Below are 13,651 nucleotides of genomic sequence, written 5' to 3'. Positions count from 1 at the left end.
TGATACAGACCCCACACCATTTTAATCGCCCTTCTCTGAACCACCTCCATCCTGTCTCTATCCTTTTTGAGATATGTGCTCTAGAACTGAAACAATACTCCAGGTGAGGCCTCACAAGGGCATCATCACTTCCTTTTTCTTCCTGGTTATTCTTCAGTCTATGCAGCCCAGCAATCTTCTGGCTTTAGCTATGCCTTGTCACCTTCGCCATCTTCAGATCCCCAGACACTATCACCCCAAGATTCCTCTCTTGGTCCGTGCACATCAGCTTCCCCCGCAAATCACATACAGCTCTTTTGGATTACTGCACCCCAGATGCATGACTCTGCACTTCTTGGCATTGAATCTCAGCTGCCAAATCTTCGACCACTCTTCAAGCTTTCTTAAATCTCTTTTCATTCTCTCTACTCCTTCAGGCGGGTCCACTCCATTGGAAATCTTAGTATCATCCACAAATAGACAAACTTTACCTTCTAATCCCTTCCGCCTGGTCACTCACAAAGATACTGAACAGAACTGGTCCCAACACCAATCCCTGTGGCACTCCACTTAACACGGCTCTCTTCTGAGTAGATTCCATGTAGTATTACACGCTGTCTCCTACCAGTCAGCCAGTTTGTTATCCATGCCACCACCGTGGCACTCACTCCCAAGTTTCTTATTTTATTCACAAGCCTCCTGTGCAAGACCATATCAAAAGCTTTGCTGAAATCCAAATAGATCACATTGAGTGCTCTTCCTCGATCCAATTCTCTAGTCAGCCAATAAAAAAACCCCAGATTTGTCTTACAGGACCTTCCCCGGGTGAATCCATGCTGCCTGGGGTCCAACAATCCTCCTGACTGTAGATAGTTCACTATCCTTTCCTTCAGAGTCTCCATTAATTTTCCCACCACTGAGGTGAGGCCAAGCGGCCTGTAGTTTCTGGCCTCCTCTCTGCCACCACTTGTGAAGTGGGATCACCCCTGCTCTTCTCCAATCCCGTGGCACCATTCCCGTTTCCAGGGATCTATCGAAAAGATCCTTCAGCGGATCTGCCAGCACATCTGAGCTCCCTCAGTATCTTGGGATGAACCTCATCTGGACCCATGGCCTTGTCCACTTTCAGCTGTCCTAGCTCTTCCCATACATTCTCTTCTGTAAATAGAGTTTCGTCTACCCCATCTCCATCTACAGTCTTGTCAACCAGCAATGGTCCTTCTCCAGGGTCTTCTTTAGTGATCACCGAACTGAAGTATTTGTTTAATATTTCTTCCATTTCTTCGTCTCTCTTCACACAGTGCTCCTCATCACCTTTCAATTCCAATATACCACTATGGACCGCCCTTCTTTCTCTGATATATCTGAAAAATGTTTTGTCTCCTTGCTTTACACCTCTTTGGCCATCTTTTCCTCCACGTGACCCTTTGCTTTCCTGATTTCTTTCTTTGTCTCCCTCAGTTACACCAGGTATTCTTCACTGTGTTCCTCTTTTGGGGATCCTTTATCCTTTTTTCCCTCTCACTATGCATCCTATCACTCATCTGGCTCTAGCCCACTGCCTTGAGATCACAAAAGTTTAGATTTCTCACAGAAAAAGTAGAGTCTTTGTAGGCCATTAAACAGAACAAGGGGAAAAAAAAAAGGATAAATAAGCAACCACTATAGTCTGGAAGTTTTATGCACAACCACCTTTGGTTTTTGTTGGTCCTTTAAAAGATGATATGGCATGCCGACTCTGCTATTCCTGCAACATAGTTAAATCTAACGCTTCCCTGAGGTAAGAGTGAAGGTAACGTATAAGTTCAATAAAAATCAGAAGGGCCACAAAATGCTTCTAACCAGAATTTACAGGGAGACTGTGCTCCACTCTTATGCATCAAAAAAGTCTAAATACGACTAAAAGCATATAAAACCCTAATATGGAGGATGAGAAACATATTTCTGAAACAGAGTTACACACAGTAGTCATGTCAGCATGAAACAAAATATTGCTATCCTAGGCCAAATGGTTGACTTGTTACAGTATTCAAACCCCAATACACAAGTGTTGAAATCCTCAATATGCACCTTCAAAGACATTTTAAAGAATTTTTAAAGATATTATTTTAAAATAATTTTGAGACTATAATAGGGACATATAATCCTTAAGGTGGTGAACTTGGGTTTATATTTATTATTATTATTTTTTTTTTAATATACAGACATTTGATCTGAGATATCACATCGGTTTACATTCAGGTACTGAAGGTATTTCTCTATCCCCAGAGGGCTCACAATCTAAGTTTGTACCTGAGGTAATGGAGGGTAAAGTGACTTGCCCAAGGTCACAAGGAGCGACAGTGAGACTCGAATGCTGGTCTCCTAGTTCATAGCCCACTGCTCTAACCACTAGGCTATTCCTCCTCCCTATTGAGCAGCTGCAAGTATATCATAGAGAAGGGAAGTGAATTTGATTGAGAATAGGTTCATTTTAATTTGAACTAGTAATAAACATTGGAGGGTATGTGGCTGGGAATGCAATGATTGGCTAATGGACACCAGGACTATGGAGGCAATTGCTTTCTGCTTAAGTGCAGCATTTTGATGTGAGTATTCCACTTCTCTCAAAATTATTTTTTAAAGTGTCTTAAAAACATCTTTGGTGAAGGTGCATATTGAGGATTTCACCATTGTGTACTGGGATTTCTAAGTGGTGCTTTTGTGTACCTTTGGTTGTTTCACAGTATTCAAACCTACAGGCATGATGATGTCTACCGTTGCACAAAGCTGTTTCCAGGCAAAATCTCTTTCAGCTGCAGACTAAATTGCAATTTTCATATTACTAGAATAAGTAATAGCAAATATTTAGTGCTAGGATCAATGTAGATTCACTTTTCTATCTTTATTTTTAAAACTTCTAAGGGATAATCAAGATTTTTATTTTTCAACTAAAACTGGAGAAAAATTTGGAGGGCTTGATAATTTGCACTAACTACTACCCTGATATTGGAGAAAGACACCATCAACATAGTTAGATAGAGAAACTTTTCACCCACGGGGTGGATACATGCATGTATTAAAGTATTAGAAATATGAAATACATTGGGATCTTCTATAAATAATTCTAAATGATCAATCTGGAGCCTGATTCGCCCATAAAATGTATTTTAAAGTGGCCTTGTGCATAGGTTAACTGTGTGTGAACGGCAGAAAGAGACCATATCACCCATCCAGCCTGTCCATTTGCAGTCCTGTTTCTATGAATTTTGTTAAGGGTCCATAGACATGCGCCTGTGGAAAACTCTTGGCCTGATGCAGAGACTGGTAAGAAACTTCCAGCTGCAAGCATTCCAGATTCATGACTCACTTATCAGTTGTGAACCTACTGCTACATATTCTAAAGAAAAGACAGAGAAAAGAGGAAGTGTGATCGATAAGAAGCGACTCCAGAAGTAAATCATCATTCTCAGTATTAGCAGCTTCCTGATGCCTGTGGATCAGTCCTTACTAGCACTAAAGCAAGGAAAGGCAGCTCCAGCTAGGTCTGGTCTCAAGAATATGCATCATGAATATACACGAGATGAATTTGCATACAATGGAGGCAGTGCATGCTAATCTCTCACATGTATAGTCACCATGGCTATCCTGAAAACCAGATCTGGATGCGGCACGTCAGGACCAACGTAGTGTAACACCTTTACTAAAGCAAGGTCAGTCTCTAAGCATCAGGAATTCAAATGCCCACAGCTAGACAGCCTGGGAAAGAAAATGAATCTGTGGATCTCTCGTGCACAACAGTGTCAGCATTTCCTCTTAAACTTACAAAATGCCCTTGTATACCCAAAAGTGTCAGGTTTAGGTTCTAAGGTTTTTAATTGATTCTCTCTCTTAAAAATAAAGAGAAAGCGAGATGTAAGCTCTTAACAGTGGAAAGACTTAAATTTTTACCAAAAATGAAATGAAAGTTAAAGACACTTAATATGGAAGAGAAAAACAGGAAATGCCGTCCAATGTTCCAAGGCTGCAAGAGTCGTGTAAGTGCCTGGAGTCCTCCACTAGATGGCAGTCAATGAGAGGGAAGGGGAGCAGGGCACAGACATCCATGGAATGTCAGGCTGTCCGATCTTTAGAAATTAAAAACAATTCTTCTCCATTACTCTTCTGCCAACAACAACAAACCACAAAGGCAAAAATGCTGCTTAAAAATTCTGTTTTTATACACACTGGGCACAGAGTAACACATACAAAAACAGGACACTTGATATCTTCCCTACTGATAAATTCCCCAGTGTAACAAGCATACGCACAGCATCCAGAGAGCCAGCGAGAGATGGCGAAGTGACCTTAAATTCTTCTCTGGGTCAGCTGGACGTGTCCGCCTCGTGCTCAGCAGAGGGTGAGATGAGACATCACAGGCACAAAATGGACCTCTCCAGCAGCCCCACGGGGCCCTTTTCATGCTGATACACAGGCAAATGCGGATTATCTCCGCACCTACAAGCAGCAACCAGCCCTGAGCAGCACACTGAATGCTAGCGCTGCCTCCCGAAAGGACAGGATCACCCCTTTAACCACTCCTCACTGCGAGCCTTTTAGCAAGCCAAGTCGCCTGTCTGTGCTCAGGAACAAGTTCTTTTGGGCAGAGGCCTTGTAAGCACACGAACTGTACGTTAATAGGGTATACTCCAGGTACCTCGTACTCTGTGTGTTCACATCTGTCAGGAGGCCCACAGTGCTGCAAAGCTCATAAAAACGATGCCACTTGCCTGCTTACAAAGAGCTTCTGAGCACAAACCCTGTTAGGAAGCTCTGGCACAATGCACGTGTCCCTAAAGCACTAAGGGGGGACATTTCAACACCACTTCTGCGCAAAAAAACCCAGTGCACTCGTACTTTAACGCACGCCCATGGCAGGAACTCCAGGGACGGAGCCGAGGCAGGGACGGGAGGTTTGGCTTTTCAATGTTGCACGCAGAAGCTACGCACTGGAGCAGGTGTAGCTTCCTGGCTGTAACCTGGGCACGGACTGGGGGCCTTTTCCAAGTGATTTTATGTGAATAAAATCACCTAAAATGTAGGCAGTGGAATCTGCATGTTACAGAAACCCGCACTGTTTTAAAACTACCCTCCAAGAGTCAACTTGAGAGGCTGAGATCTTACCAGCGAGACATTTGCAGGAATTGGAAGACTCCTCCCAGACCTATTCACAGGGATGAAATGCACTTGCCGGGCACTCCCCTCCAAATAATTCATTTTGAGGTGGTGGGAGCAGCAAGAGTGCATGGCAAGCGCACCAACACCCTCCTCCCTCACCCCACTCAAATGCAGCCCTCTCCTTCCCCCATCTTGTGCAATCTCCTCATTCTCCTTCTCTATTCTCCACCCCGCACCCCCGAGTTCAGTTATCAACTCCCTTCAAAGCTCTCCCTCTACTTTTCCCCTCTCTCTCTCTTCCTCCCTCTGTTGCAGTTCTCTCTCCTCTCACCAGGCTGCTGCTTCCCAGGCCCCAATAGGATGTCTTATGTCTTGCAAGTAAGGTTGCCAACCATTCCACGGATCAGGGCTGGACACCTGAGGACTGAGGGAGATGTTTATTCCCCCCCCCCCCCGTTCTTTTGCATATATTTTATATCATGTAACATGCATTGGGTGTGGGCTTAGCCCTCGGACATTTATGAGTTAACAATTACCATTACAATGTAGTAAATTCCCAGCACTCACAGGAACAACCCTACCCATGCAAAAGCAACACTGCACATAGTAAACCAGACCCTGGGACAGCAATGCACCTCCTATAAGGAAAACAGACCAGGCCAAGCTGCTTTTCTGGGGCAGGGATCTAACAGCTATCTAGAAAGTAAATAAACTGACGTGCATGCTAGCAGAATAAATGCCCATGCAGAACGCAGCCAGACCTTCACCAAATACAAATAAAGAGATCATGAAGGATAAACAGAAATTGTGCTGACAAAAAGTGAACTGGAAACCACAAGCCAAACTCTGTATGGAACTTTTTTTTTTTTTTTTTTTTTACAGTCAACCTCAGAATGAAATGCACTTTGAAGTGGCTGAAAGAGGGAATATAAAATCAAATCAAAGAAGTTATCGTGCATTAATCAAGGGTAGAGGGTGTGCACAGCCTTTCTCCTCTCTCTCATATAACACACATGATCACACTCACACACACATACATTCTCACTGTCTCTCACGTGCATGCTGACACACACACTTTCGTGCTGACTGGCTAATCACACACACACATTCTCACTGTCTCTCACGTGCATGCTGACACACACACTTTCATGCTGACTGGCTAATCACACACACACATTCTCACTGTCTCTCAGCTGATTGCTTCTTGAGATGCTCAGCCCTCCCCCTCGATAGCACAGGGCTTGGTTAACTGGACACCGTACAGCAAGCTTTAAAACCGGTCTGCTGGCCAGCCTACTTGCAAGTCCCTGAGGACCCATATAGGGACCCAAAGACGCTGTCGCTGCCTCCCTGGCCCCAACTAGGGACGACATCCGCTTGCAAGGTGGAGTCGGTGGACCTGAAAACCCGTGCACATGGGAGCAGGTTTACAAACCCCTGTTCATTCAAGTCATGGAACGTGCAAAACGAATCCCTCTGCTGGCACCAAGGAAGGCTTTGCTAATATAAAAGTGTCAGTGCCAAGCAACTCATCTACAGGACATATGGGAAGAGAAGAAAAGCAGGTGGTCAGAGACCAGGAAAATGTGGCAGAGCACGTCAGTGTTACCTGCAAACATTGGCCTTTCTGAGCTCCGGAGAGAAGCTCCCGTAGCACCACAGGCACTAAATCTGAGACCCTGAGACTGCTTACCAATGAGATTAATCCTCCGCATGTGCGCAGAACGGAGGCATCCGGGAACACTCTCCTGAGCATTCTGCATATTATGTCGTTATAAAACACCTTCAATTTTTATAAACGCAAGGGTTTCTAAGAAATCTTTTATTGAAACACTCCCCCACATTTATAGTGGATTGGTTGAAACCTCTTTTCGCTGCATGCAGTAAAACTACCACAAGAACGTGTGGCGGGGCGTTCCTAAAATGGCTGAGTGGCCACTACTGCTTCGTGATCCCCCGTACGTGCTATGTGTGCGGCCGCAGGCTCCCATTCGCTGCCCGTGCTAGAAACGAGGTCACATTTTTGCACACTTACATTATAAAAGTCTTTCCTTTCTTCTTTCATTTTAGGGACTTCCAAGATTAAAGACCAGACTTCACCTCTTAACTGCAGGGGGATTCCCTTGTAAATTCTTCTGTGAAGCTTGAACAAACGAAAATCAATTATTGGACTACCAGGAAAAAACAGAAATCAAAACATTTGCTGCAGCAAAATCATTCTCTAGTCCAGCTGCCCATCTTAAAAATGCAGGTAAAAGGCACAGCTTCATTTAAACCACTCTAATGACTGTACCTTTGATCAGTTATTACAGGATATCGTGTCAATCAAGCCCAACTCTGAAGAACAGGCCTAATTGTTACGCGAGGAAGATTTCATCTGAAGCAGCTCATTTAGACGAACAAGGGATGATTTAAATTTGGCAACTAACGTTTCCGTTGAGAGCATTTGCCCAAATGCACGGCAACGACAGGAAAGAACAGGCACATTATCCTCCCCAAAAGTCCTACTCTGCTTTCCCTAACTCGCTTTGTGTTTTCATCTGCTGACGTGAGCACCAAGGCCTGCACTAGGACTGTTCAGGTGCAGATCCCGAGCTCTGACAAACGCAGGGAGAGGAGTCAGACCTCCGCCTGCAACCCCTGCTCTTGTGCACTGCCAGGCAAAAGGTGGCCGGATGGAGGGAGTCCTGCTCATTACTTCATCACTGAACTGACTAGACTATGATGCTGGCTGTGGAGGATAGAAAACGTCACAGGGTAGTTGCAAACAGAGGCTCAAGGCATTAGATCCTGGCCCTGTGCTGGAAATAGAAACTGCAATTTGAATGTAGGACCTACATTTCATCCAGGTTTAATCTGAAAGAGCTTTATAAACAAACAACCACTGCACTAGAGGTGCAGCCCCCTCTGCGAGGGAACACAACAAGGCCAGATTACTAGTACTGCAGGTTAACTCAGGGCCCAGGCTAGCAGTTTTGCTGCCCTGTGCAAACAATTGCTGTGCTGCCCCCGCCTCTTTTTTTATTAAACACAGAATACCCCACCTCAGTTAAACATGCAGAACCCAGACTCACCCTCACCAAATTCAGAATAAAGAGACTATGAACAATAAACAGAAACTGAACCAGAAACCGCAACAAGCCAGACTCTGTATGCAGTGCAGCAATGGAGAAACAGAAACATCACCAGTCCTCAGACATCATTCATCAAACATTAAAATCAAGGAATATAAATCAATCATATTAGTAAAACCATACTTATAACAAGAATATTTCCAAGAAGCCAAGGAACAGAAAAACATCCAATAATTCAGAGCTCACAAAACTTTAAAAGTTTCCCAAACAACAATAAATTATTTCAAAATGGCAGACACAGACATCCAATAAGGTAAACTAATAAGGATGGAAAATTCACTGCTCTCCATCCCTGAAAACATTTTATTTCCAGTCATCCTGAGCAAGGCATGGATTAGTGAGGCAGCACAAAATTTCTTCACACATCCCCCCCCCCCCCCTTCCAACAGGTTCCTATTCACATACACACAACCCTCCAGTCAGGTTCCCATTCACCCCTCCCCCCCAGGTTAGGCTCTAATTCACACACACCACCCCCCCCAGGTTAGGCTCTCATTCACACCCCCCCCCCAGGTTAGGTTCCCATTCACACACACACACAACACACACACACCCCCAGGTTAGGCTCCCATTCACACACACACACACCCAGGTTAGGTTCTCATTTACACATACCACACCCCCAGGTTAGGCTCCCATTCACACACACACACACACACACACCCCCCCCAAGTTAGGTTCCCATTCACACACACCACACCCCCAGGTTAGGCTCCCATTCACACACACACACACCCCCAAGTTAGGTTCCCATTCACACACACCACACCCCCCCCAGGTTAGGTTCTCATTCACACACACACACCCCCAGGTTAGGTTCCCATTCACACACACCACACCCCCAGGTTAGGTTCCCATTCACACACACCACACCCCCAGGTTAGGCTCCCATTCACACACACCACACCCCCAGGTTAGGCTCTCATTCACACACACACCAGGAGCCATTCTGCTGCTCCTCCTCATGTGCCGGCCCGTGCACTAATCAAATCACGCGAGCCTACCATTTCCTCTAAGCTGATCTCGTGCATTGCGAGATCAGCATAGAAAATGCACTAGCTGCATGTGTTTTGGAAAACAAATGCCGGCACCGAGAAGGAGTAGGAGAACAGATTCCTTCTTTCTTAGACCGCTGGTGAGATAGGGTCCACCGGCGGCCTCACAGGCTGATTCCTCTTCTGGACCACTGGTGCAATAGGGTCCACCGATGGCCTCGCAGGCCTCTCCCTACTCCCAACGCCGCCCCACCAGGTGTGCCGCCCTATGCAACTGCACTGTTTGCACACCGGTGGCGCCAGGCCTGGGTTAACCACAATCTATTTAAAACCATTACATATTCACTCAGTTCCTACTACAACATATTAATGGTTTAAAACAGGAGATCAGCTGATTTCCTCTTCTGCTTGTCATCTGGACAGGTAATCTGCATAGTGATGTATATCCTGTCACCTAATCCTGCACAATTTAAATCTGCAGACAGACACTGAAGAGGAAACAAAATAATTTCTCAATGTGGCCCGGAAAACCTAAAATTGGAAATTTATAGTTAAGCAAGGATCTTAAGGCGAGCAGAGGGGTGCGGCAGCTCCCCATCGATGGCTGCAAAGATCTCGATTGGTTGATTGCCCCCTGGACATGTCCTAATGGAGGATGCTGCAGCCCCATGATCAAGAACTGCCAGTTCTGTTACTTCCTCCCCCGCCCCTCTCTCAGCAGGATGGGACAGAGGTTTGAAACAATGTCGTGTCTTGCTATCACTATGCTTTATTTTAAATGTAGGCTTGGAGTAGATTTAAGAACATAGATTATTGCCATGTTGGATCAGACCGAAGGTTAATTGACCCACGCATCCTGTCTCCAAACCAGCCAAATCCAGGTCACGAGGGAAGACCCGGCAGATCCCAAACAGAAAATCCATCCCTCATTGCTCGCTCCCAGGGATAAGCAACGGCCTTCCCAATTCTCTCTCAGCCTGTCTTATCAACGTCTCGCATTTAACTTGCCAACGCTTAAGATATGCTTTTTCCTAAGCACGGGCAAGTTAAATGTGAAACCTTGATAAGACAGGCTGAGAGAGAACTTGAAAAGAAGCTGGCTGTAGAGGCAAATTCTCAGAATATAAACTTTAAATATATCCAAAGCAGGAAGCCTGAGAGGGACCTGGTTGTGTTGAAAGTTACTTATGGCTACCTGTGCTTTTTGGTAAAAATTTAACAGCTAATTTTATTAGAAAAATTATTTTTATCCAAAAGTAATGTTCTAGTTTACATCTTTTTATGATTAAGACATTTGAAATCCTCTTTGTTGTAAGGATTTCTTGTTCTCTGTGTGGTTTTGTTATCGATTGCACTGTTAGAATACAGGCCAAGGGTCAGAGCCTGTACCCCTGTTTGCCTGAAGGCCTTAACTAATAAGAAACTGCATGATTCCACTTACACATGCGAGATAAAAATCTGAATTTAAACCAATTAGAAAAATGTTGTACCAATAAACAAACTATTCCTATACCTTAATAACACGTACAGAAAATGTGCTGTAAGAAATAGTGCTTGTGATACTTTGAAGGTGGGGGTGTGTGTGAAAGTGAGGTCTGTAAGGATGAATTCTTGTGTAAAATATGAAGGGACACTGGCATGTTATGGCCACAAATGGAATTATGATTGCAATGATACTGATGTTAATGTGTGTGATATTAATGCTTCTCATGAAAAGCTTGTTTAAGATGTAGCTTATTAGCTTTTAAGGCTGTGTTCACTTTAACAATTTGAGGTATTTGAAAAATAATTCCTGCACTGCTTTATTGCAAAAGAAAGCAATGTTTGATTTAAGTGTACAGAAATGAGCTTGTGATACATAAAAGATAGGAGAATAAATGAATTGAAAATTTTGCATTGACCAGATCCTACTAGGGTTGTAGAGGTTACACATAATTTATTTTCTTTTAGATTAATATGACATGTAAGATAATTTGTTCAAAAGAATTTTAATTCTGTTTCTATTATAAACTGAAACATTATGATGGGGTTTGTTTTTTTTTTAACATCCTGTAATGTTGTTAAGTTCTGGTGTTTAGCTTACTCCCGAATTGATTTCAACAGTACACATTCAAGTGATGAGATAGGTGACTTTTGCTCACACTGAATGTTTATGTGCATTGTCTTTGAGAGGATTATTTTGAATTTTTGATCACAATATTGGTTTTGGATCTGTCATTGAGAGAAGTTTATTTATTTATTTAAGGCTTTGCACATCGTATCGGTTTACATAGAACTGAGAGATTAAATAATGTAGGATAAACATTTTCATGGAACTGTTTGTAACATAAGATAATGAGGTACAAAAATGTTATCTATTTGCATATATAAAACTTATTTTTAAAAAATCTCAGTTTTGCATTACCTGTGACCGATGATTTTACCCTTCAAGAGCGCATTATTGGGCATACGCCATCGGATTCTATCATGCAATCCATGTGCCAGGATATGAGAGTCACATTTTCATAGGAATTATATTTCTAGAAGAACTTTGTCAATATTGGTGAGATTTATTTTATTGTGTGTGTGTATATATATATTATCTCACTGATGTGGTTATTTTTTAGTGGTGGTTAAAGAAAGCAAACAATATTAGGAATTATTAGGAAGGGAATGGTGAATAAAACGGAGAATATCATAATGCCTCTGTATCGCTCCATGGTGAGACCCCACCTTGAGGACTAAAAATAAAACGAGGCGAGTGGCTCCTTAACCAATTTATTGAGGCGAGAGCTTTTGAGGACAGAGTCTGCTTCGTCAGATGCATGAAGTGTAATACTATGGGGATTGGGCGGGGGCACTGAATTAGGCAGGCAGGGTGAGGAAAGCCTGTTAATAGCATTATAGTTCAGCTGAAAAGACGGAATGGTCTGAGAATAGTTCAGTTCATAGATAGTTGAAGTGTGCCAAGAAGCCGCTATCTCTGGTCAGACCTAGGGCGATGGTACGTTTATGAGTTCTAATTCAGCACTTTCGTGCTGGAGTGTGCCCGTGAAGTTCCTTTTTAAGAATATGGCAACCTTAAGGTCAGATAGAGAATGCCCTGGAAGATTGAAATGTTCTCCTACTGGTTTCTGAAAGTTGCCATTTCTAATGTCAGATTTAGGGCCATTATTCTTTTCCTTAGGGACTGACCTGGTCTGAGAAGGTGGACTCTGTCCTGGAAACCTCATGCCTCAATAAACTGGTTAGTCTATAAGGTGCCACCCAACTCTTGTCATTTTTGAGACACCAGACTAACTGGGCTATCCCTCCGAAGATCTGAACCTAGAGTCTGTGGTGACCAGAACCTAGAGTTCTGGTCACCACAACTCAAAAAAGATATAGTTGCACTAGAGAAAGTGCAGAGAAGGGCAACCAAAATGATAAAGGGGATAGAACAGCTCCCCTATGAGGAAAGACTAAAGAGGTTAGGGCTGTTCAGTTTGGAGAAGAGACGGCTGAGGGGGGATATGATAGAGGTCTTTAAAATCATGAGAGGTCTAGAACGGGTAGATGTGAATCTATTTACTTTTTCAGATAATAGAAGGACTAGGGGGCACTCCATGAAGTTAGCATGGGGCACATTTAAAACAATTCAGAGAAAATTCTTTTGCACATTGCCAGAGGATGTGGTGGTGAAATTAAAGTAGCATCACTGGATTTAAGAGGGTTTGGACTAGCTCCTGGAGGATAAGTCCATAAACTGCTCTTAATCAAGATGACTTAGGTCATTTTCTATTGATAGTTCCATAGGGGCAGAGTTGGGGCGGCGTTGGCACTGGAAGAGGAGGAGTCGGGGCGGCACCGGAAACATCGCTGGCGGCGAAAAGGTAGGAAACCTCATCGCTGCCAGTAACGTGCCCAATAGCACCACCTTTTACGATGGCGCTATTGGGTGCGAAAGCCGGCAGCGATAACACCGCGGTGGTGCGATCACTGCCGGCCCCCGTTACCACGAAATTCAGAGAGCTCTGCGTCATTAGAAAATCTAGCCCTTAGGGAATAGCCACTGCTTATTACTGGCATGGGATTTATTTAATGTTTGGGTCCTAGCCAGGTACTTGTAGCCTGGATTGGCCACTGTTGGAAACAGGATGCTGGGCTTAAAGGACCCTCTGTCTGACCCAGCATGGCAACTTATGTTCTTATTTGGCTAATAATTGTTTCTGGACTTTTCCTCCAGGAACTTGTCTAACCCCATATTCTAAAGCATATGGGGATAGAATTAAAGATCTAAACATACAGACCCTGGAGGAAAGGCGGGATAGGGGAGATAGGATAGAGACATTCAAATATCTCAAAGGTTTCCCTGCACAGGAGCTGAGCCTCTCTCAGTGGAAAGGAGGATCTAGAATGAGGGTCATGGGATGAGGGTGGAAGGGGGCA

At 43.8% G+C, this 13,651-nt stretch overlaps 1 protein-coding gene across 4 annotated transcripts in view; it reads right to left on the bottom strand.

Annotated features, from left to right (window-relative positions):
* USP6NL (USP6 N-terminal like) overlaps nt 1-13,651 on the bottom strand; it is a 217,824-nt gene that overhangs the window by 66,477 nt on the left and 137,696 nt on the right. For all 4 annotated transcript variants that reach the window (XM_029615234.1, XM_029615233.1, XM_029615235.1 and 1 more), the window contains one exon: nt 7,151-7,258. In XM_029615234.1, coding sequence (XP_029471094.1) covers nt 7,151-7,258 — 108 coding nt within the window. The remainder of the gene's footprint in view (nt 1-7,150; nt 7,259-13,651) is intronic.

Source organism: Rhinatrema bivittatum, chromosome 9, assembly GCF_901001135.1.
Source record: "Rhinatrema bivittatum chromosome 9, aRhiBiv1.1, whole genome shotgun sequence".
Taxonomy (NCBI): domain Eukaryota; kingdom Metazoa; phylum Chordata; class Amphibia; order Gymnophiona; family Rhinatrematidae; genus Rhinatrema; species Rhinatrema bivittatum.
The sequence above is the reverse complement of the archived record's forward strand: the minus strand, read 5'-3'. Positions and strand labels throughout refer to the sequence as shown.